The 25,809-nt window shown below is 44.3% G+C and overlaps 1 protein-coding gene across 1 annotated transcript in view; it reads right to left on the bottom strand.

Moving 5' to 3' along the window:
• Positions 1-3,992: 3,992 nt before the first annotated feature.
• Positions 3,993-25,809, bottom strand: part of Mccc1 (methylcrotonyl-CoA carboxylase subunit 1) — a 36,920-nt gene continuing 15,103 nt past the window's right edge. Inside the window, exons 7-16 of the mRNA XM_050138365.1 lie at positions 23,632-23,759; positions 21,484-21,667; positions 20,754-20,863; positions 18,539-18,755; positions 16,287-16,373; positions 12,282-12,331; positions 8,992-9,129; positions 7,706-7,813; positions 5,207-5,278; positions 3,993-4,497 (exon numbers count right to left, since the gene is read on the bottom strand). Coding sequence (XP_049994322.1) covers positions 4,384-4,497; positions 5,207-5,278; positions 7,706-7,813; positions 8,992-9,129; positions 12,282-12,331; positions 16,287-16,373; positions 18,539-18,755; positions 20,754-20,863; positions 21,484-21,667; positions 23,632-23,759 — 1,208 coding nt within the window. The 3' untranslated portion in view covers positions 3,993-4,383. The remainder of the gene's footprint in view (positions 4,498-5,206; positions 5,279-7,705; positions 7,814-8,991; positions 9,130-12,281; positions 12,332-16,286; positions 16,374-18,538; positions 18,756-20,753; positions 20,864-21,483; positions 21,668-23,631; positions 23,760-25,809) is intronic.

Raw genomic sequence — 25,809 nt, 5'->3', positions numbered from 1 at the left:
CCCTGCCTGGGACCAGCTGCTTTCGTGGCCAGCCGTGGTCTCGTGGCCCATTGTCCTCTTCTGCCACTAGGGCACCTGCAGTGTTTGCAGCCACTTGGGGAATGCACCATTTTATTTTTACCATAACAATCATTACTAGCTCCTCATCCATTTTTCACTTCCAGGCTGGACTTTTCCTCAGCCTCTGTTACACACTTTTCTCGTGTAGCTTGGCCAACTTAGCATCTCTCCTCCAGTTGTGCAAACCTGCTCAGGCACAGGACACTGGCTCACTGTTCAGTGAGGCTCTGCTGCTGCCTGACTTCTAAGTCTAAATCCTCTAGCCCTGGGTTTTCCTTAGTGAATCTTACCCTGGTCACATCTGCCCACATAACTTTCATGGAAATGCCCATTTTCATACCAGCCAGCTTTCGCCTTAGGTGACTGAGTGGGCATCCTAACTAGGACATGTGCTCAGACGTTGAGACCCACACTCTGACTCTGGCACTGCGGTCACTACTGCCTTTGGAATCACTTCCTTTTTGACATGACTTAGCTATTGACTGGGAAATCCTTGCCTGTCTACCCTCCACTGCACTATCTCCAGTCTCATCCCCCAGCCCTGCAGCAGCCTGCTTGCAGGTGCCTCTCCTCCTCCTACCCAAACTCCACTCCCTGAGGACTCCACAGAAACTTGCTGCACTCCAGCCTTCCTCAAGCCCCTCGCAGCCCTCGTCCTAGCCCATCCCCATTTCTTTGTGTGAGCCATGCATGGAGACGCCTGAGGTTGATGGCCATGACCTTCCTCAATTGTGCTTCCACACACAACCAAACTCAGCGCTTACTGCTATGGCTAGTTTTGCTTGCTAGCTAGCTCATACCAAGGATCCAGTTTCTGTCTTCTGAGGGTAGAATCGCAGGCAAGTTGGCATGCTTACCTGGCATTCTCATGGGCTCTGGGAATCAAAATTCCAGCCCTCTTGTTTTTGCATAGACGCTTTAAACACTCTGCCATCTCCTCAGCCCTTTTGTCTATTCTTTGAGCAGAACTATTTTTTTTAATTTATACAAATTGAAGGTAAATAACATTCTAGCACGATACAAACACTTTAAAATGCACACTTAGCAGGTGCAATATTGCATGCCCAGCACAGCTCCAAAGACAGACCTGACTGGGGTGGCTAGGGAATAAAGACAAGACTGGGCTTAGATAGATGGGACTCTCTGATAGAGAAATCACAGCACCTTAGATATGCAGAATGTCTATTGCATAAAGTTGAACAAGGAGGTGAAATTATGGTATAAACAAAGAGGCAGTGTTTATGGTATATATGGGGGGTGGGAGCCAACAGGTTAGCTAATCTTCGTGGGGGTGGTCTCTGAAGGAGAGCAGGCTGTAAACATCCAGGCTTGGTACCTTTCTCGCAGAGGCGGTCACATCTTGCTTCTTATGTGGCTGGGTCAGGACTGCAGAATAAGCTTTCCTCTTCCCAGAATTCTCCTGTTCTCATTGACCTGCCTATACTTCCTGTCTGGTTGTCCCGCCTATACTTCCTGCCTGGTTACAGGCCAATCAGCGTTTATTTAAAATATAATTGACAGAATACAGACCATTGTCCCATAGCACTTCCCCCTCTTTTTAAAAAAACAAACAAACAAACACTCTGAATCTAATATCCTTTGTTTAGCTTTTTTTCCTGACCATTAGCCAAAACAACTTGTAACTAACATTCTAAACAAAGGAAAATATCCATAATCCATTTTGGGGGAATGTGGGCATAGTTTTCCAGAATACTTCCTGCTGGTTGGGGGTGCTGATAATCTTATGGGAACCTAAAGAAAATTTAGAATTATGATCAAGTCCTGACTGGAGTATTCTGTAAGGCTTGATCATCTCAGGCAGCATCTTGAATCTGTTCTGGATGTAGAACTCAGACATCTGGACCATCTGTTCCTACCTGAGATTTCTCAGGTGGTCTTCCTTGATCAAATCTGATTTCTCTTAAGTCAGAATAAATCCATAGCCTCTCATTTTTCTGTGAAAACAAAAGCAAAACCTCTTCTCCAAAGTAACATATCTTTTGACTTCAATTTTGAAGTCAAGGTATTTTCAAAATACCTATCTTGGATTAATTCAGCAGCATTTATAAGCAAATATCTTTTAGCAGCTGTTTCTCCTTTCTCAGTATTCAAACAGTTCAAAGAGAGCATAATAACATACAGTGTCCAGACTCTGTATTTTTCATCTTTGCATGGCTTTATTTTAACCTCTATTTCTTTTAATTTTTGGCTTTTTGAGACAGCGTTTCTCTGTATATCTTTGGCTGTCCTGGAACTCACAGAGATCTGCCTGCCTCTGCCTCCCAAGTGTTGAGATTAAAGGTGTGTGCCACCACACTCCATTACTTTTTTTTATTTTAAGGACTTTAACCTTTTTCTTTTCTCTCCCAAGCCTGCATATATTTTAATACACTGTAAAACATTTAGAGGTTTTCTTTGTCTTTGAATCTCGCTTTACTGTATATCTCTCTTTCTCTGACCATGTGAGCTAAGCAATATGGAGAAGATTAAAGCTGTGGCTTTGACAGCTGGATCCAGCCCATTCCTTAGCTTTCTGAGATTCCAACCTCATGACAGAGGTACCAGCAGTAGCCATGTTTACTGCCACAACTCTATGGTGTTTCCAGGTCCCTGCCAGCAAGCAAGCTGCAGCAGTGTGCTCTGTAGCCAGAACTCCTGCCTGAAAGAGTCAGAATTTGCACTGGCAGGATGGCCCAGAAAGCCAATATTTTAAAGTGGCGTGGCTTTTTTCCTGCTACAGCTGAAAACTAAAATACATGTGGTCAGCTTTTCATCAACACCATTTAAGTGTTTCATGGCAGGACCTCTTAAAAGAGCTACAAGGTTTTGCAACTAAAGCTGAGTCAGGAAGCCTCTATTAAATGAGAGCGCTTGCCTCTAGCAAGCAGAGCCCACCCGAGAAAGTGCTTAACTCTATTATTTTATGTCTAGAATTACTTCCCATCTCTCAGGCTTTATGTGGATGCAGTTGTCCATGTGGGTGCCATTTGTTGACTAAGTTTGTTGTAAGGAGAGGCCCACTTGTGCCTCTGAGCTGCTTGGAAGGCTGCTGGTTTGTCCCAGTTGCCCAGCTAGCTTAGCCCCGAAATAACCACACAGAAATGATATTAATTAAATCACTGCTTGGCCCATTATCTCTAGCGTCTTATTGGCTAACTCTCACATCTTGATTTAACCCATTTCTATTAATCTGTATGTCGCCACATGACAGTGGCTTACCGGAAAAGATTCTAACCAGTGTTCATCTTAGGTGGAGGATCCATGGCGTCTCTCATTCTGCTTTCTTCTTCCCAGCATTCAGTTCTGTCTCCCCTCCTACCTAAGTTCTGCCCTATCAAAAAGCCAAGGCAGTTTCTTTATTCTTTAACCAATGAAAGCAACACATAAATAGAAGGACCTCCTACCCCAGGTAGAAGGCTATGGTGGACAGTTTTGCACACAGGATCAATATACTGCACAGGAAACAAAAATTCCTTTGAGCCTCACTCCCTACCACCCCCCCACCCGAAAGGGGAATCTCAAGATGGGGGAGTGAGTGCCATTTTCCTTGAGTCGAAGGCTAAGGTCCTTGACCTGACTGTGCCCAGGTCAACAGCACACATTTAGTCAAGACTTTCACTCACTTGGGGTTTCCCAGGCTCCCCACAAATACAATAAAGGCAGAAGACTCTAAAGAGAAACGTTCCAAATAAAAGGTCTAGAAACAAATAATGCTCATGTTTTAAACTACTCAAGTTACCCTTGGTTGAGTTCAGCTTGGGACCCTGCCTATGAAGGACGTTTCTGTCCTGTTGATATTTTCATCAGGGTAACTGGAGCCATTCATTTCCATGGCATTTCCTTCTGACTCCTCTTTAGATCAAGCTGCCCTCTACCCCATTCTTAAAAGAGTAAACATGTAAGATTTAAGGCAAACATTAGTTCCCAAAATTAAAAAAAAATACAGCTCAGTTTTATTTCTAAGAAACCTTTTGATTTTTTTTCTTTTTTTCTTTTTGGTTTTTTGAGACAGGGTTTCTCTGTGGCTTTGGAGCCTGTCCTGGAACTAGCTCTGTAGACCAGGCTGGTCTCAAACTCACAGAGATCCACCTGCCTCTGCCTCCCGAGTGCTGGGATTAAAGGCATGTGCCACCACTGCCCGGCTCCTAAGAAACCTTTTGAGATAACTTGTGAGTATGAAAGGGCTTTCATCCAATCCCATCATCTTATTTAATAAAGCTCCTCTTTCCGGGATTTAGATTGAAGAGGCACTTGCTGTATCCAGGCAGCTAAGACGCTGTGCAGCCGGCTCTCTGTGATGGACACAGTTCATTATGGCGTGCCTTAGTCTGATTCCTCCTCCACGAACTCCACTAACGGTGCATGTCTGTTGGCCTGGGCCCCTTCTTTGAAGAACACCTTTCTTATCTTGCCGTCCTTTGGAGCTTTTATGGTGTGCTGTAGAGACACAAAGAGCCATGGTAGTCATGTCAGCGGGGGCCAGGAGAGGGAGAAAAAAAAAAGAAAACACAGCTAATACCTTCAATGCTGTGTCGTTTCTCAGTTTGTTTATACGCACCCCATCCACAGAGAAAATGGAAACTTTTACGTTGCGCAGTAACACCATCAAGGATGTGACCCGGAATCTCTGGTCTAATGAGCAATCTCAACCAGGCTATACACCACACATTCATGTGAGAAGCTTACATGAAGTACTAGGACTTGGGGTACCAGTGAGTGTACCCCACTAGCTGCAGAGCTCTGGGACAATCCCAGCACTGCAACTAGGCCTTCCTGCTGGAGGTCCCAGGTCAATTTATCTCCAGAAGCAGGTCTACAAAGCTTCCAGAGTGATAGTATTTGCCTAGGGCCAGGAGCTGCTGGCCTACAGTCTAACCAGCACTTGTCACTGTAATTCAACTCGAGGAAAGAGCGACAGAGAGTGTTCAGTGAGGATACTTCAGTAAGTTTACAAAGGCAGGGAGGCTTCACAAGACAAAAATGTATTTACCAGAAAGATGGTTGCTTTAGCTTCTTGAGATTAATACTTAGCCAGTTCCTGATGCTTAGTATTTAAAATATTATTATCCATCAAATAAAGCAAAGAACATCTAGGCTGGGCTGCTCTCAAGGCTTACTCGGCACCTAGACTAGGGATTCCACCTACCTCCATCTTCATGGCGATCATAACCATCAGAGAGTCTCCGGCTTTCACTCTGTCTCCAGCTTTCACGAACACCTAGAGATTGAGGGATGCATTAGAACGCAGGTCCTTCTTGCTCTCCAGAATTGGTATGTAAACAAATGGAACAGAAGCACATGCCTACATGTCTGTTTGCCAAGGGCAGATGTAGCAGGTAAACTGGAGATCACCAGGTCCACCCAGCATTGCTAGTGCTGTTGACTGCGTATGCTTAGTTTCTTGGTTATGACCTAGCTTTGTCTGGTTCAGATGAATGGGTTTTCCATAACTTGGTGCTGCTGTTTTGTTTTTCATAAATATAATCAGGACAGACCTGGATGTCTGATACAGGAAAATGTACACATAAATGACACAGGCAAAGATGGATAGCTGTCAATGTCTTAGAGGAGAGGATGAGGCTCTTGACCACTTCTTTAGTTTGTGTTACAAATGTGTAAATAGTTCTCACAACACCAAAAGATACCCCTCTCTCCAGTTCTACAAGACTAATGAGTATGTATAGACCAAGTGCTCCTTAGTTAATAGTTACCAAACAGTCTATAAAGGCATTGCCGGGAGAGTTAGATCTCACAGTCATAGGCAACAAGCATCTGTGGATGCTCCAAAGATCACCCATCTTCAGTACAGCCTCCCAAAGCCACTGTGCCCATCTTCAGATGGAAGATGAACATTCTCTGCAGGCACCCCTCACTGTGGGAGGCTTGAGTGAACTGAGATTGAGCTAAGTCTGTCAGCTCACAGTGAAAAACAGTGGGAGACTAAATAACTATTCATTCTCTCTCTCCCTCCCTCCCTTCCTCCCCCTTCCCCTCCCTCCCTCCTTCCCTCCCTTCCTCCCCCTCCTCCTCCCTCCCTCCTCCTCCCCCTCCCTCCCTCCCTCCTTCCAAAAATATACAGCTGGACTTTGTTTTTGCAGTCTGGTGAATGAACCCAGGACTTCACCCTATGTGAGGAAGGTTTTACTCTCTCAGCCAGTCTTTAGTCACAGTGGGATTGCTATGACTTAATGTACGGGGAGACCAGATATCTATCCCCATAGAAACTAGATTGTCCTGTGCCACCATTTGAATGTCTGTGCCCTGCTGAAATTTATGTTGAAATATTAAACCCAAGGTTTGGACCTAGGTTAGGTCAGCAGGGGTCTGGACCCTCACAGAGAAAGCCCGAGAGAGGTCCTGTGCCCTTCGACCATGTGGGGACACTGGGAGGAGATGGTGTGTCCACTGTAACACCAAGAAGCAAGCTTCTCACCAGCCAGTGAGCTGAGATGTTCCCAACTTCCAGAACCTACAAGAATAAACTTACGTATTTCAATTCCTCAGAGTATGGAAGTCAGTGCTGGCAGTCACATGGGCTAAGAGAAGAATGCCCCTGCACTACGCTTAGACTGCTCAGACCACTTGGTTTGCTGGCTGTAGAGGTGTGTGCTTGTGCAAGACCAGTGCTCCAAGTCTGAGCACAGCCCGGCTACATAATGAAATTCTGTCTCAAAACCACAAAAACAAACAGCTTCCTCTCCAAGCTGTACCCCACCGGGAGCCACGTGGATCCCCCAGTACCAGCCATCTAAACTCATTGTAACACATAGGTGATATGTCATTATTTCAAGACAAAACTGTATATGATGTTAAACTTCATATTACAACACCGACTTTAGATCATCTTTGGTGAACACTCCATTTTCATTCTTAAAACTACATTTCGAGTTGGGTGTGGTGGCACCTGAGAAGGACCACCTTGGCCCAGGAGTTCAAGAGCTGCCTGAGACACGCGACACTGAGGAAAGGAAAAATGTGCTTTAATTCATTCACCCTCCTAGCTCTCTTTCTTTTCCTTAGCCCTGGAGATTGGAGCCAAGTCTGGCACCGGCTCTGCCGCTGAGCCCCCGGAGGCTGTGCACCGGCTCTGCTGCTGAGCTATACTCCTCAGTCAGCATTAACTGCACTTCTGTTGTGACAGAGCCCTGCTATGTTTGCTGTGCAGGCTGGGCTCAAATTCAGGTGACCCTTACGCCTCAATTTGCCGTGGCCGATACCCTCTCCTGGCCTCTATGAGCACTATACACACGTGGCACACAGACATGCATGCACCCCCACACATAAATAAAATTAAAATTGGGAAACAAATAAACAACCCTCCCCTAGAAGTCATGGGGTGGAGCTCGGGTATAGAGTTCTCAACATGTCTGAGGCTCTAGATTTGAACTCAGGCCCATACATGTAGCACACACATGTACATACACCCCAGAACAAAACCACAGTAATCTTTATCAAAAAAACAGGTACTTGTATGTACACTGACAATTGAACCACTACACTTCAGTCTTCTTACTTTCTTTGAGTGCTTTCCAATGAGCAAAATTTAGGAGGGTAAAGAATAGAGAAAGAAAGGGAACACCAAACTCCAAAAAGACATGTACTAGCCGTTTCTGGCATCATTGTATCAGTGTCTCCTGATTATTACCTTTTCAATGGTTCCGGTCATAGGAGCGATGGCACCTCCCTGAGTTCCTTCTGAGCTCACTGAAGACAAGTACTTGGGTACTGGAATGCCAATTTCAATGCTGCCTTCCTATACAAAACAATGAACATAGAATCAAGGTCTCATCTCTTTATTTTTACAAGTACACCTGAGGGATCGACAGCTTTCAAGCTATTAGTGAGAATTAGGTTCCATCAACCCCTGGGTTCTAATGAAGCCTGGTGACCTAAGGCCACTAAGCCTCACTCAGTCTCATCTCCCATGACACAGAGGTAATGGTACAGATGCCTAGCCAGGGACTGTAGATGACATGATGGATACTTCTAGAAGTGATTTTTAGTAGCATCCTTACTGTGGGGAAGATACTCTACAGTAAGAACTAAAGCCATTTCACCATGAACAGTGTAGTCTTGCTATGGCCCCATCTCTCTGATGGACAGCCTACCCTCCATCTTGATGTGGTCCCATCTCTGATAGACAGTCTACTCTCCATGGCCCCATCTCTCTGATGACAGTCTACTGTCCGTCTTGATATGGCCCCATCTCTGATGGACAGTATACTCTCCATCTTGATGTGGCCCATCTCTGATAGACAGTCTACTCTCCATGGCCCCATCTCTCTGAAGGACAGTCTACTGTCCATCTTGATGTGGCCCCATCTCTGACGGAGAGTCTACTCTCCATCTTGATGTGGCCGTCTACTCTCCATTGCCCAGAAGCTGAAGACTCACTGGTCATCAGGCTCTACACCGAAGCTAAGCCAAGCTCGCTCTGGCTCTCTTCTGAATGCCAAGTCATCACCACTAACCAGAAGCATCTGGTCCAGACTGCTTTCCCAGTGGTCACCTCTCCCCCACCCCAGATTCCAAGTGTCAGGGGGAGGAGTCCGGGTAAAGTATGAGAGAATGCCAGCACTGAGGGCAGAGCCTCTCAAGGAGAGTGCAAGCTCCATTTCTGAATTCAGAGAAGAAAACTGTCGTGTCTAACAATGAGACTCGGTGAGAATAAAACAGATAAATGGAACTAGAAACGTAGGACTGTGGCAAAGAAATACAGAAGGGGGAACATGATCTCAGTGGCGGACGTGAAATGCTTCTGGTTAATCAATTCCATCCCAACTCTGAGAGGGACATCATCAAACCCAAACATGGTTACCTACACCTAATCCTACACTTGGGAAACTATGGCAGAAGGATTGCCGTGAGTCCTAGCCCAGCTTGGGCTGCAGACTGAAACCTCATCAAAACGAGACAAGAGTGAGACATCACCATGGAAAAGAAATAGATGGTGTTGTCCAGGATGATAAACTTGGATTTACTGGCTACTCCGTTAATAGAAGACTTCAAGTAGGTGCAGCCTCCCTCACTGCAAAGATCACCAAGGACTCGGAAGGTCTGATCTCCAATCTGAAAAAAAAAAAAAAGTCTTTAAAATAAATGACAATGTAGAGTTAATAAAACCACAGTGTCTTTATTATTAGCAGTTTCAAAGATGTATTTTTCAAGGTACCATGAAGAACCCCACCCCGAGATCCTAACCAGAACATTTAAATACAAACAGCTGTAAGATAATTAAAAGAAAAAAATAACTATGTTATCCATATCAGCATAATGCCACAGAAGAAGTTCATTTAAGAATGGAAGGGGCAGCATAAAAATGTCAAATAAAAGTACACACCAAAGGGCTACAGAGATGGCTTAGCAGTGCCAAGCGTATGCAGCTCTTACAGGACCTGAGTTCGGTTCCCTGCACCAATGTCATTAGCTCAGTTTCCTGTAACTCCAGCTCCAGGGGCTCTGATGCCCTCTTCTGTTCTTTTCAGGTAACTTCACCCAGATGCACATACCCCTACCCTCTACATATATATAATTCAAAATACAAATAAGTAAGTAGAAACCAAACAAAATTATCCAATTCCCCTGGCTATATTACATGCTTGGATTCATTTCTGAGTTCTTAAGAGTTTCCCTGTGCCAAGGTCAGCAATGACAGAAAGCAAAGCTAGACCGCAGAGAGGGCATTCCTCCACACAAGGCTGACTCCACGGGCTGTGGCTGTCAGGTGAAAGGACAGGAACTGGTTACAGTTGTCTTGCTCTCAGAGGCTGTGTCAGAAGAGAACTTAGGTCTCAAGGCAGCTGGCAACAGGATACATTTTCCTGTTTCCAAGAGTGTTCTCTTGAATTACACGCAAGAGAAAACTTCCCTCAACACAGAAAATCCACTTAAATCCATGTTTTCCTTTTCAATTCCTATCATATTAGAATAGAGTCTGTCTATTCTTTGTGAATATGCTGTTTGGGCTAAAGTGAAGTAGGTTGCACGGCAGAATTTGTATTAATTCTCATCTCCCTGAAGTTAAACATGACATTTACTCCACCCTGCAAGCTACTAAAACAGCTATTTGAATATGTGTGAAATCTCAAGGTATAAAAGTTTTGTCTAAAAATCCACAAATGTACATTTATTCCCATAAACCAACAGGACAGCTGTCAATTTACTAATCAAGGAACAAGAAAGGGCCCCAAAGCAGAGGCGCCAATATGAAGAAAGCATGGTGCATGCATCAAAGTGGGTGACTTCCCGCAGCTGGTGCGGAGACAGAGAAAACTGCTAGGTCTCAAAGCACTGGGAGGTCTAACACATGTAACTGGGAAATCCATTCAGAATTTGAAATCATTCAGTTCTTATGAAACGTGATATATTTGCTAAACTTGTAGCTCAGTTCCAACTTTTGACACCTTCTTAAGAAGCTAGGTAAGAAGGTCCAGTGTACGGTGCCTGATGACCTGAGTTTCATGTTTGATTCCCAGGACTCACAGGAAACAGAGAACTGACTTCTGTGAATTGTTCTCTGAATTCCACATGGGCTCTAGATTCATGAGTGAGACCCACATAAAAGAATAAATAACAATAAGAACCTTCTTAGCATTTCATTTTGAAAACAGACTTATTTTAATTAAAGGCTAGCCTAAGCTTTACCCTGGAGCGACATGATTTAGATTTCTAGCGTTTTCCAACAGCCATTTAGAGAAACTGCAAAATCATCCTTTTCATAATAGGACCAAGATGCTATCTGCCTTTTAAAGCATTTTCCCCCTCTTGAGTATGGAGCAGAAGTCTCTAGAAGCCATTGGACTTGTGAGAATATAACACTTACAATGGTTAATGCATTGAGTACTTGTGTGATATTAGATTTTATATTTTTTGTAGTTTTCCCACAACTCAAAAACAACAACAAAATAACTGCATTAAAATATAGATACACAAAAGTCACAGAGAGAAATTTCTCCCAAGAAGACATACCAATGGCCAGCAAGTAACTAAAAAACAAACAAAAAAACCATCATCCTTAAGTCATCTAAAAATCAGAGCTTCAACACCTGACCACTTGTACCCATGAGGATGGTTGTTATTAAACAAGATGGGGTGAAAGCCCTGTGGCACAGAAAATGTTGTGGCACTCTGGTGAGAATGGAGAACGCCGCCACTGCTCCAGTTCCCCAAAAATGAAAAATAGAATTAGTGCATGATACAGCAACTCTACTTTTGGACATGTACGCAAAAAACGAAGTGACTCTGCAGAACTACTGTGCAGCCGCTCCTGGTGGCATTTGTGCAACAGCGGCACCCGCACAAGGCCCGCATAAGACTAGTCTCTTCAACATTTGTCATGGATGGAGAGAGGCCCACCAGTTCCCAGGCCTTCCAGGGGAGGAAGAGGAGGAAGAGGGAGGGAGCGATTGGCAGTTAATGGTTGCTGGGAAAGGGGCATCATTTTCTTAAGTGGTGTAAGCAGCGGTGAGTTGCCTATGGGCGGACAAACAGCTCTCACCCATGCTTTCACAAGCAACCCTAACTAACTCAGTGGATTAAAATGAAGCCAGGACAGTTGGAGGGGGCTAGTTGGGGAGAAGGAAGTCTTGTGGATGGGGGAGGAATAAGAAAGGGCAATGGAAGAGGTGTTCACAATACATTGTATTTATGATAGAAATTGTCAAAAAATAGAGGACCAAAATAGGGGAATTTTTGGTTTGATCTGTTGATGGGTGGTGGCTATGGTTCCACAACAACACGAAGGTATCTGTGCCACTACACTGTCCACCTAATTTTCTTAATTTTTCTAATAGTTCTTTGCAATCTGACCTATCAATAATTTTTAAGTGTGTATAGGATTTCTAAGCCCAAAAATCCGAGCGCTGCTATTTTGGTGAAATGTGTGCACATACCTGAGGGGCTTATGAGCTGTTTAGTTCAAGGCTATTTTATTTTTGGTTGTGAGCCTAGCCTTTACCAGCTGAGGCATCTCTCCAGCTCCAAGGCTATTATTTTTGCTAGGTTTTTATGCTTAAGGAAATCATAGCCAAACCTAGTAAACAAGTTGGAAACAATACAGGGTGAGTCCTTCAAACTGCTCTGAAATAAAAGCATACAACATTCTCATTACAGTCACAATGGTCAAAGGCTTAAGGGGAATTTGAGAATGAAAATCAACCCTACTTAGAATGAGAAAGATAGGTTTTGGCTCTGAGCTACAGACCAGAACCAACAAGGCTTACCTGCATGTCATATGACCCATCACGGTTATACGTCACAGCTATGACTGTATCTTTATGGAACAAGGGAGAAATTGAAGAAAAAAAAAGACATTATGTAAACAATGGAGATGACAAAATTCTCCCTCTCAGCTCTAAGTTACTTAGCTAGTCCAAGAAAAGGCAACATCTTAACTCCAGGGGATACAATGTTTTTCTTAGCAAAGTCTCTGATCCGGTTCAGCACAGGTGGATTGGCAAACCTTTCCCTTTTGAAAATGGACTTTGAATATTTTCACCTGCACACAAAAAGCTGCAGTGATAGTCAGAAAATGCCGTCAACCAGCATCAGACCAGAGAAGGTCTGCTTTGAGACCCAAATCTTCCATCTGACTACCTCTGTGGTCTTGGCTCAGCTACTCTTTCTATGTTCCTTCACGGTCGGCCACTAAGTGGGTATGGGAATGCTAGCAACACTAAGTAAAGGGGAAAGTGCTTTAAAACTGCACCAGACCATAAGAATGTAAGGAATTGTTTAAGGTGTACATGAATATGGGATTGGGTGAAGACCATTCTCCAAGTTGGAAATCAGTTTTATGTGGGTGTTTTGGTGCAGTATCTATAAGGCCCTGGGTTCAATTCCCAGCAACAAGCATTTTTGTGATCAGAGCTGTGCACATTAACACCATTTCATGGACCGGGTGTCCTGGCCATCATCGGATGCTGCCAACTTGGGTGTTTTCATCTTGATGTCCTCCAGGACCTTGATCAGTTATGCCCAGCTGGGTCCCGCTGGCACGGAAATGAACGTCTTTGTTCCAGCACTGTCCCTCCCGACTCATAAGCTCCAGACGGGCACAGCTGATCTGTCATCTGGTGTGATGCTTTTCACCCTCGCCTAGGCTAGCCCTTCTATGTCCAGTGGGCAGCACTTGGCTGTCAAGTTCTTTCCTTCCAGAATCTGTCCGGAGTCTCGTCCCTGCCTTCCTGATACTCTTCCTGACCCAGGCTGACTGGCTCTGAGGGCCACTTGGGGCCCTCCCTGCTTCCCATCTCAACCCTCTCATTTCCATATTCAAGTTACTTTGAATTACAAAAATAATTCAAGCCAGAGTTAGATTCCACACACTGAGGAATGTATGCTAATATCACACTACCCCCTGCTAAATTGTCATGCCTTATTAAATGTGTAACAAGCTGTTTAAGATTCTCTGGTAGGAAACAAAATAACTGGGGCAGGGAATAACAATTTACTCTGTGAAATTATAATCAAACCTTTATTATAATTCTACTTGCATCCATGACACTTAAACACTTTGAATTTTTTGTAATGGGAAGAAAATTTATCTGGTGTAATCGGAGGCATTTTCTTTAAAAAATTTAAATTCATAATATGTAAGGTCCAAAGCTCTCAGCTTTGTTTTCTTCCTGTGTGTGTGGCTCAGCTCCGAGCAAAGGGGAAAATGGTCCAGTTGATATTTCCAGATGCCTCTTGGCTCAGGGTTGCTCCTTCCCCATACTCCTATTTACACCAGGTTCACAGTCCTTGGGGAGCGTCTGTTTAGGTCTCTGAACTCACTCTTTTGAACATAAATAGACTTCTACTATAAACTATAAAACACTTATGATTCTCTCTTTACCCCAATTTATGAGAAACTTTTCTCTCAAAAAAAAAAAAAACCCAAAAACGAAAAAAAAATTAAACACTAAAAAACTGAAACTGCTCACTAAAACACTAAGGCCTCCACCTTCAAGTGCTCCAACACCCATATACACTCCTAATAGCAAAATCTTACATACATACGCATGAACATGAACGCACATACACACATGCTGGGTGGGTAAAAATTCTCCACTCTATATATTATAAACACGCCTTACATTTTCTAAAGAAAATGCCTCCGATTACACCAGATCAATTTTCTTCCCATTACAAAACATTCAAAGTGTTTAAGTGTCATAGATGCAAGTAGAATTATAGTAAAGGTTTGATTATAATTTCACAGAGTGAATTGTTATTCCCTGCCCTAGTTATTTTGTTTCCTACCAGAGAATCTTAAACAGCTTGTTACACATTTAATAAGGCATGGCAATTTAGCAGGGGGTAGCATTACGTAAGTACGCATTCCTCAGGATGTGGAGTCAAACCCTGGCTTGAATTATTTTTCTTTGACCTTTGGAAAATTACTGATATCCGAGCTTTGCCCTTGGCCAAGAAAGACTAGTTGATGATAAAGGTGGCACTGATAATAGCAAGAATCTTATTGGCCTTTTCTGAAAAATGCAAATGCGGTAATCTCTGGGAAATGTGTAACACTGTATCTGAGAACATTCAATAAATTTGAGCTATTATTACTACTGAGAACCAACAAGGGGTTCTGTGGAACACGGCCAATAGCAACAAGATAATATATAAAAATTCAAGTCATAAACAAAACTATTGAAACACTTGCTCATTTTCATTAAGAAAACTGAAAACTGGTTTTCCTTTAGACTTGTAAGTATGCTGGGGCTTCCTGCCTGGCATACTCTCCTGGTCACTGCTCATCAGCAGTTTCTGAAGACTCCTCAGAACACTTGCAGTGAGCCACCTTCGGAATCAGACTGTCTTTGTGGAACAGCAATCATGCTGGCTTTCCAGTTACATACTTACTCATTTGAATAAAACTCAGCACGATTCAAAATACTCCTCAGTGGTTTAATGAAGACCCATGCCAAATAGCATAGTTGCCTCATCTGAGTTACAGTAGACCATGGAATTTGTCTGTTTAATTTTGGTTGCAAAGGCCACTGCAATTTTTCTGACTGCTGCATGCATTCAGCATGCAGGAGTTGCTAATAAGACATGCTCAGATTCTGGAGGCTGCTTTACAGGGTGATATGAGTTAAACCCCCTTCCCACTCGCCCAGGACGCACAGGCAACCAGTTATGCTACGGAGTAGAGCCATGCCAGCAAACTTCCTTTGTGAAGGCTGGAGATCAGCCAGTGTGGTTCTAGCAGCATCCATCTAGGCTGAGGGTGGCAAGGTTTCCCACACAATAGTGAGGGCTGTGATATCTAGAGTCAAAAGGTCATGCTCTACTCAGAGAAGACTACTGGTCTGTGGGCAGGGAGCTACTCCAACTAGAAGGCCTGCTTTTTCAGCTAGCTGCCATAGCTCAAGGCTATCTCACATCCTATATCCAGCCTACTTCGCCTACCCTGGCTTCTCACGCTGACTATCCTGTAGCAGAAGGGACGGTCACTGGCTGTCACAGGATTATGACCCTCTGTATCCTGCCTGGTCATGATTTAGTAACCACTTTCTGCCTTAGGTGCCACCAGCTTCTAACTTTACAGTGAGTTAGTCTTTACTCTGAGCCTTCCCTAAGTAGTACAGTTAAAAAATTAAAAACAAAAACAAAACTACCCAAATAAAAAGTATTAGAAAAACCATGGAGTTGGTATCAAAAGGAGCGGGCATCATAATGCCGTGCCCTGGCTGGCTTTCCCGGCTGTAGCTTCATCCAAACATGAGCAGTGACGCCTTAGTTCCTTATTAATTGTTGTGAAGACAGACACTCATGTGATGAGACACACACTAAGGGACAGCTCTGGTGACCCATTCCACGTGGATCTCAAGGCATGGCCTGAGCAATGGGTGACCCTCTGCCCCCAACAGTTTTGAACACTGTTTTCTTATCTAAAAGCAGTGTTCTTAGAACAGAAAACCTGCAAGCAATACAGAGAACAAAGAGCCAAGGAGAAAGGCCTTGCCCCGGGCTCCTCAGAGCCCGTGCCTCAGGTCATGCCCCGGGCTCCTCAGAATACTTTGTCATATTCTGCTTCAGTTGTTTGCTAAGTATGTCTTACAGAATATTTTCAGAACACTTAACAGCACAGAAATGGGGATAAAATGTATAGCATTAACCAGTGACCCTGAGCCAATCAACTCCAAGAGCTGACTGGGCGTGGCCGGCTGGAGGCGGTTTTGGTTTAAGGTGCTGTGTTTCTACACTGCTTTCTCTTGTGATGGAACGCTACTCACCAGTTTTACCAGCTCTCAGAGTCATGTTTCTGGTGTAAGAGATATTCAGTCTTCTCCCACTGCTGAATGAAAACGGAGAGAATTGATCTAGAAAAAATTTAAAACGCAACAACAAAATTACAAGTATCGAGCCCCCAAAAATGCATACTCTACAAAAGCGAAGATAAACCCTGGGTCCTCAATTGGCAGCTCAGCTCTGACTATTTTAAATTTAAGGAAGATACCCTGATTTATATCTCAGGGACTTACTATGAAAAGTCCCAGCTTCTATGGGTGAATCTGAGTGTCTGTTAGCCAGCTCTCGCCCTGCCCCAGTCTCTACCCGTGCTCTGGGTCTCCGTGTCACTGGCCCAGCGCTATGGGCTGAGGTGGACTTGCTCTGCTGGATACACCCAGAGGCTGGAACTTAACTGAAGCCTTCTAGCATGGAGCCTGTGACTGCGACACTTATAAATTTAAAGAGTAAGGGAACAAAGTGGAAACAGAGCAAACAAATCTAAAGATATAGTTGTATTCTTTAAGCTTTCAATACAATGATCTTGAAAAAAAAATCTAAAATCAAAGATGCTAACAACAATACTTCAGTAGGCAAGAACATAGAATGACCCTGGGGCTAAAGAACTGGCTTAGTGGTTAACAGCAGCCGTTGCTCTTCCACAGGGCCCAGGCTTGATTCCCAGATAAAGGGAGGTTTACATCCATTAAGTCTGGTCCTAGGGTATCTGATGCCCTCTTCTGGCCCTGATGAGTACTGCATGCATATGGAGCACAGACCCAGATACAGGCAAAACACCCATATATATATAAAACACAAATAAACTAAACACAAACATTTAATATAATAATTCTAACAATAAAAGACAAATATACTTAAAATTATGTTTAATCTGCCATGCGGTAGTGGTGCACACCTTTAATCTCAGCATTCGGGAGGCAGAGGCAGGTGGATCTCTCTGAGTTTGAGGCCAGTCTGTCCAGTTCCTTTAAGAGACAAGCCCCGCCCACTCCCCTCCCCTTCCCCCAAGGCAAGCAGATCTTCCTTCTGCTTCCTTTCCATCTCTCCTGAAGAGGTACCTTCTTTCCTCTCCTCTCCCCTCCTCTGTTTCTCTCTCTCTCTCTCTCTCTCTCTCTCTCTCTCTCTCTCTCTCTCCTCCTCCTTCTCCCTCCCTCTCTCCTTTCCCCTTCCCTTCCATAACCCACTAAGTAAATACCCACTTTCTCTGCATGGTGTGACTATGGGTCTCTGTCTCTCACCCGCTCCTCGTAGGACTGGCTGACCCTCCTAGGTCTCTCACCAACCTCGCAGCTAGCCCCTCATGGCTCATTGCCTGCTGCTGCCCCTTGGGGAATGGTGCTGTTTTATTTTTACCATTACAATTATGTTTAATTCAATGTTTAACATCCTGAGTAAATACTGGGGTGGGGGTAGGCAAGTTTGAGAATGCAGACTTTGTATTAGTTTTTTTGGTGGGGGGAACCTTTCAATGCAGAGCTGACTGAGGCTATAATATGCTGGCCTGTGAGGTAAGCAGTTGCCAGGAAGAGGTCCGGCAGGCACCTACAGCATGCTAGAGGAAGAAAGCCTGTGTGGTAACCAGAACAGACCCTTCCACAGTGCATTCTCTGACAGCCTCAAGGACCCCAATCTCTATCCAGACTGAAACTGAATTACAGGACAGAGGAAAAAAAAAAAACCACAGTAATGAAATATGGCTAGCAGAAAGGACTCGATCTCCTGTGGCCTAGACTCTAGGCGACAAGGGCAGTGCTGTAGGTGTGGTGGGCACACGGGCACTGGGCACTGCCGTAGGTGCGGTGGGCACACGGGGACTGCCGTAGGTGCGGTGGGCACACGGGGACTGCCGTAGGTGCGGTGGGCACACGGGGACTGCCGTAAGTGTGGTGGGCACACGGGGACTGCCGTAGGTGTGGTGGGCACAATGACACAAGCCACAAGGGGTGGTGGATGCACAAAGTCACCAGGGCTCAGCACGAGACAGAAAGAACTAGCATTTGGTAGAAGGAGACCAGTTTCCACAGTGTTAAACAGGCATTAGTTGAGCTACATTCACTGCACACAACAGTGCTTATGTGTGCACTTGGGATATATGGAGAGTTCTTTTCCACACTGAAAAACATCTGTAGTAATTGGATCAGTCACTGGCAGCAGAAAAGGCAAGAATGAAACTCAGAAAGAGAAGCACGTGCCTGCTGGTTCAGGGACACAGCGAGGGAAGAGGTGTGCTCTGTACCTTGGGTGTGCAGTTTGAAAGCGCTGGTCATAGCTTTCTCTTTGAGGATGAGCCCCAGAGCTGCCTGGCACACAGCCTCGTTGGCTATGACGCTGTGAGTGGGTAGCAGTGTCTTGTGGTGCTGAGGGATGAAGTCAGTGTGCACATTTCCAGCTTCGAACTCTGGGTGGCCAGACAGCCGGAGCAGGAAGTCCACATTGGTGCGCAAGCCAACAATCTAGGGAGAGAAGCAAACCCGGGTCCTGCTGAATATGGAAAGCAACGTATTCAGAAAAGCATCTGCTGGGTGACCCAATAAGGTGTCACATGGAGAAGGGTCACACTCACTGTCCCCAGATTTATCACTGCACATCTGGACTCACACTTCAAAATCCAGCTAAAGAAGAGAAACAAGATATAGGACGTGGATTGGCTCGGGTTAAACATTTAACTGACTCAGGTTAGGAAAATGATGAACGTTTTTGTATTTTCAAGAGATGGGAGTTGTTGTTTTGAGCATTCCACAGAATAGGATGACTGCAAATTCAGGCGCGAGTGTGTACTGGAGAGGGAACTGGAATAACAGTTTGGAAAGAACTTCCTTCCAGTACTAAATCCAAAGTTTACTCATGGGTATAAAAATTTAAAAAAAGGAATAACAGCAACCCTAGTTTACCGCTCCTCAACAACAAACAAACAAACACCCAGATACATAAAGGGACTAAAGATAAAGGTAACCATGGCTCTGGGTCCATGAATGCATTCCCTCAATCATCCACTCCTTATTTCATTTACTGAGCAGTTTTAGGTGCCAGGATCTGACACAGGCTCTGGGGACAGGGAGAGGCAAAACAGATGCAGCCCCTGCCTTCAAAGGCTGTGTCAGAGACTGAGGCTGGCCAAGGTGACAGAGAACATCAAAGTGTCCTTTTCTAAACGGGACAACTAGAAATAGAGTCAGGAAGTAAGCAGGGCTGAGGACAGACAGCAGATAAAGACGCTATACAGGGGAGGTAAGAGCATGTCCCCACATGGGGGCCCTGAAGGGATCGCAAGTAGAACCACAGTGCTGAGAGCCACAGAAATTGACGCAGGTTAATAACACAATAATTTTAAATCATGTGTTATAAATCCTTCTATGAAGGGAAATTAAGGTGTTTGGGATTTCTGCACCAAGAAAATTAATGTGATGGGGGAGGGGAAGAAGCGGAGAGGGGAGGAGAACATGAGGAACTGGAAGTTCAAGTTGGGGGAAGAACAGAGAGGGAGAGCAAGGAAAGAGATATCTTGATAGAGGGAGCCATTATGGGGTTAGTGAGATGCCTGGCACTAGGGAAATTCCCCGGGAATTTACAAGGACGACCCCAGCTAAGAATCTAGGCAATAGTGGAGAGGGTGCCTGAACTGCCCTTCCCCTGTAGTCAGACTGATGACTGCCTTAACTGTCAGGATAAAACCTTCATCCAGTACCTGATGGATGCAGATGCAGAGATCCACAGGCCTGGGCCGAGCTCCTGGAGTCCAGTCGTAGAGAGGGAGGAACGATAATATGAGCAAAGGGGTCAAGATCATGAGGGGGACACCCACAGAAACAGCTGACTCTGGGCTGACAGCGGGGAATCAGCATAGGACTGAACTAGACCCTCTGAATGCGGGGGACAGTTTGTGGGGCCACTGATCTCTAGTGTAAACTGGTATTTTGGAGCCCATTATCTATTGAAGAATACCTTGCTCAGCCTAGATACAGGGAGGAGGGCCTTGGTCCTGCCTCAAAGTGATATGATCAACTTTGCTGACTCCCCATGGAAGACCTCACTCCCTCTGAGGAATGGATGGGGAGTGGGGTGGGGGAAAGTTGGAGGGAGGGGAAAAGGGAAGGAGAGGTAACTGCGATTGGTATTTAAAGTAAAAAAGATTGTTTAAAAAGTAAAATAATTTAAAAAGGAAATTAGTGTGATACAGAAAAAAAACTGTCAAATGGATGAAAATGAAGAATAAATATTATTAAGAAAACTGACTACATTCACTCATACAGCTGGCCGGATTGACGGACAACTATGATTTTACTAGTCTGTGTACTGAGGAGAACAGTTTATCTCTGCAATCCTTTCCCTCCTGACTGAAACAAAGCGCACCCAAACCTACACTCTGCCTTGGGGCCTTGCCCCGGGAGGAACTGTTTTGTGTCTGCTAATGAGAGCCTCTGGGGACAACAAAGGACGTCGCGCTCACTCACGTTGTACTGATGAAGGCTGTACCTCAGTTTCGACAGGGCCGAAGGGCGATCTTCAGCCCATACCACGAGCTTTGCGATCATGGGGTCATAATGCACGGAGACCTCATCTCCTAGAATCGAGAGACACTGTCACCTGCCAGTGTCACAGCCCTGAGGGAAGAAGCAAACAGAGCAGGGCGTCCTGCCACTTCAGGCAGGCGCTCACCAACCCTGCGCGGCAGGTGCCCTGAGCAGTTTTATCTTCCCCGAAACCAAGGCTTAGATGGACTTAAAAACTTGCCCATCTTGTCCTTAGGATTAGCCGTGGAGAATACCAGGCTTTATCACGTGACTCGGTGACACCGCCTGGTTTTCTCGGGTCTATCTTCCTTTTTTTCTCTTTAGAGGTCAAGGCAAAGCCGGACTCCCTCACGTGAAACCCGTTTCCACTCTCAGCTCCCAAGGTAGGAGAAACCATTCCTGTATGTTGTGCTGGGGCCTCCACATGCACACGTACACCAAACCCCACAAGATAATTAAATAAAATGTAAAACAGCAACAACACACACAGACACTCAATGATAATACAGTCTAATCTGGGTATTATGGTGAGATATATTATTCTAGCTTATTGGCAGGCAAAGGCAGGAGTTTGAGCCCAGTCTGGGCACCATAGTCTGGCCTCACCTGAGAGAAAAGTAACTGATTGCAAGTTCAATTAGACTGATGCTTTGATCTCATTTAATGTTACCTTGCCGTACTCCAGTTTCAATCCTCGTAGACATGTCTGCCTGAGGGGTGGAGAGGTGAACCAGCGGTCCGGCCCCTGGCATGAAGTTATTGTCAGGGTCCTCTGCATATATTCTAGCCTCAAAGGCATGGCCCCGCAGAGGGATTTCTTCCTGGCTCAGGGGGATCTTCTCTCCTGCGGCAATCTGGTAACAAAACAGTGCTCCTTGTGAAAATGAATGCTAGAGTCACCAGCAGACTCCTATGTTCTAGGATAATCTGATTTCTTAATATACAGACCACTTTCAAACTGGGTTATCTTTACTGCCCCCCCCTTTTTCTGAGGTGACTGGCTTTCATCTGAGTTCAAGAGAGTGGCCCTAGCTACACCTTCAGGCTGGGAGTTCTGTGCCATTTTCCCTCTCAGAGAGACACGAAGCATCTGAAAGCCTTGATTTCCTTAGTATCCTGAGCCCTGCTGGCCCTGCACTGTAACCCCATCTCAGCTGTGTGAGCTCTGAATCCTCATTTTAAGAAGTCTTTGATTCTAGAGGCAGGACTGAAGCTTGAATTCTTGACTCATCAACTGTCAAGGTCCCCTACTTTTCATATGCATGATTCCAGGGCCCCTCGTGCCCACATGAGGCCCCAGTTCCTTCATGTCTGCAGTGTGTCCTTGGATGAATAAAGCTAGCTTCCTTTTTGGAAGCTCCTGCAATTTCCTGAGATCCAGAAATAAAAACATCCCTGGTTTTCTTTCTCATTCCTAAAGGCTCAGGAACACAATTCCTCCATGATTTGCAAGTCCTGTCAGGTGTCCAGCATGTTGACGGTGCAACATGATGCCGTCACCTACAAAGTTCATGCCCGAGAACTTTGCAACCAAGTTAGAATAAAACAACAGCAGCACCAACACCCCTCATGATACTGTAAATAACCACAGTTCTTTGTCTTCAGTTGCAAGGAGACCATGGGATCACTTGGTTATTGCTTCAGGAGGAAAAAAAATCCTTTTTCTTGATTCTAGAAACAAACACACTTGCTAGTTTTATCTGACACTATTAATGTTTAGTAGCTCAGTATGCCTGGTTTTCTCTAGCTTCCAAGGTCCCTAAATATCTTTTGGCTCAATCTGAACCACCAATCATTCGCCAAAGAAACATGACAATATTGTCTAGAGAAGTTTTGAAAAGACAAAGTTATCCAAATGTCATGAGTTCATCATCAAAGTATGGAAAAAAAATAACTTAGACTCAGTACATAAAATGAACCAAGAATTACACAGAAATCAAGATATTCATATTAAATATTTTCATATTTTTACATTTAGATCTAGTGTGTTGTGTGTGTATGGTGTGTGTGTGTGTGTGTGTGTGTGTATGGTGTGTAGTAGACACATCAGCAGTGCCAAAGACTACAACACTGAACACTGGCTGTGAATGGCTACTACAAATGCACCCCCTACTCATGGGCTGACAACAGTCTGCAAATGAACTTTATACACGGATCGCTCTATTGCTAGAAGACCTTGCCCCTCGCTCTTCATTCCCAGCTCCCTATGTCATTTCATCTTGGCTAGCATGTCTCACCTCTAAACTCTAACAGTGGCATGGCCCAGAATGTTGTGACCTTAGGTAGACCACGAGGCTTGGCCACGGGATCAAGACAAGATAGAATGACACAGCTCACCTGCCCACAGCCCAGGGCCTAGGGGGTCAGTTACCTAAAATGAAGGGAACTGATCATTTGGAATCTGTGTTCCCACAGTGCCAATAACATTGCAGCCTCAGATGCAGTTTCTTTGTTTCCTTTTCAAGACAGGATTTCTCTGTGTAGTCACCGCCTTCCCGAACTTGCTCTATAGATCAGGCTGGCCTTGAACTCAGAGATCTGTCTACCTCTGCTTCCTAGGATTAAAGGTGTGCACCACCACTGCCCGACCAGTTTTTTTTTCTTTTAATCTTACCTTTTCCTGTCCTTATCCCAACCCCAAAAGTGAGCGATACCCTAAGTAGCATAAAAGTAGTTCACAACATAATGTATTCTCAACACTGACCTTATTCCTGGTAGTGCTGAGGACTGAGCCCAGGCATCACTCACACTAGGCAACAACTCTACCACTGAGCTCCACCCATAGCCCAAGACTGCATCACTAGGCAAACCTTCTCACCCTGAACTGCCACTCCACCAAGTCAGTTCCGGTGATCATTTCGGTGACAGGATGCTCCACTTGCAGCCTTGTGTTCATCTCCATGAAATAAAAATTGTGCTCTGCATCCATAATGAATTCCACAGTTCCTAGCAGGTAAGATGCAGTTGTCACACGTCAGCGGTACAGAGGCAGCAGCAAATCAAGATTCCTAGGATGGGAGCTGGAAAGAGCTGAGCAACGAAGAGCACTTGGCCTCCCACAGGCTCAGTTCCCAGCACCCACTCAGGGACCAACTGACATCTATGCATCCTTCTGGCCTCCACGGGAAAGGTACACAGCACACATACAGGTAAAATACCCACGCACACAGAAAAATAAAAATACAATTTAAAAATTCATTAAAAAGGTTTTCTACGATGCAGCATACTGAGTTTTACTGCTGCCGACTTCATTCATAGTATAGGATTTGTATTTTGTGAGGAAAATGCCATATTTTGCAGCAAAAATGAGTCTTACTTTAAAATAGAGAACTTTATGAAATGTAGCAATAGAAAATATTTTTGGAATTCTGAGCAAATGCTGAGCCCAAATTATGCGCCAGTCTTATCTGCTATAGTAATGAGAACGTGTTTGGACTATGAGTTACTGTCCCACATACCTACCCCAGGAACCTCGTGCCGTGAACTCTGGATAAGGCCTTCCCCCCCCCCCCATTCCCGTGGTTCCCTCTTAAAGTCCTCGTGAGGAACAGGGCTGTAGCTGCATGGTAGGTCGTTTATCTCAGATGCACTAGGCCCTAAATTCAGTCTTCAGTACTGTCCTTTACTCCCGGTTAGAAAAGTCCTTGCTAGGGACACACTGGAAGACTTTTTAACTGCTCGGTATCTTAAGCTGCAGGCTACTCCAAGTCTACTGGTAATCTATCAAGATCTACAATACTTCCCCAAGTTTTTTCTTAGCAGTTCTGGGAATGGGCCCCAGACCCTAGTGCATGGCCAACAAACATCCCTCAGGATATTAGGCTTAATTTCATACAATAATTATCTTAAGTACAGAGCTGATTTTTGTCAAATGAATGCAATCATTATGCCAGATTTGTAAGAAATATGTGTCTATGTAAAGGAAGACCATCAGAAAATAAATAGGAAAAGTAGAATGAACTAATTTTGCTTTAATTGCTTGCTAGTTGATTTAATGAACAGTTTAAAATAACAGAAACAGTGAATGTGATTATGTATTTCTCCATGTATGTGCTTATATAAAAATAAAGAGCATGACAGCAATAACAGAAGGGATAAAGAAATATTAGATATATAATTATTATTATAAAGTACCTGTACTTATGACATGAAATGATAATAGTTCTTAAAAAAGTTTTCAAACTTTATCATTGTGTGTGTCTATGCGTGGGGGCACATACATGCCATGGCGCATATGGGGAGGTCAGAGGACAACTTCCGGTAGTTGGTTCTCCCCTTCCAGTGTGGATTCTGGGGACTGAGCTCAGATGGTCAGATGTGCATGACAAGTGCCTCTCACTGGCCCAAGGCTGTCATTTGAGAGTGGATTAGGATTAATCTGAATGCATGTTATGAGTTTGGGGGCTACTAACTGATGTGTTATTGGAAAAATGGGACTCATATAAAATACTCAAGTAAAACCATGAAAGTAACAGAACTGAGTAGGAAAAATATATGTATGGAAGAAAATGAGGAACAAACAAAAGTAAAAATGAAGAACAGAGGGAACAAATGGGAGACAAAGACAGGCATAGTAGACATTTGAACTACAGCAATACCAATTTAAATTTCTATAGTCCCATACCAAATAAAACAGAAATTGTGTAAGATTCAAAAATAGACTCCACCGGGCGGTGGTGGTGCACACCATTAATCCCAGACTCGGGAGGCAGAGGCAGGCGGATCTCTGTGAGTTCGAGGCCAATCTGGTCTACAAGAACCAAAAGCTACAGAGAAACCCTAACTCGAAAATCAAAAAAAGAAAAGAAAAGAAATTAGATCCCAACTGTCTATTGCCTATAAGAAACTTAATTTTAAAGACTTAACTGATTTAAATGAAAAGTATAGAAGAAAGATACTTCATACAAACAATAAAGAGAGAAGTAGCTATTTCAGACACAGACTGTTCCCATGGATGAATAATAACATAAGGATGATAATATAAACATGATAAGGA

The sequence above is a fragment of the Alexandromys fortis genome, unplaced genomic scaffold, assembly GCF_014885135.2.
Source record: "Alexandromys fortis isolate MF-2015 unplaced genomic scaffold, M_Fortis_MF-2015_v1.1 scaffold_15, whole genome shotgun sequence".
Classification (NCBI taxonomy): Eukaryota; Metazoa; Chordata; class Mammalia; order Rodentia; family Cricetidae; genus Alexandromys; species Alexandromys fortis.
Note: the sequence above shows the minus strand (reverse complement) of the source record. Positions and strands in the feature narration are given on the sequence as shown.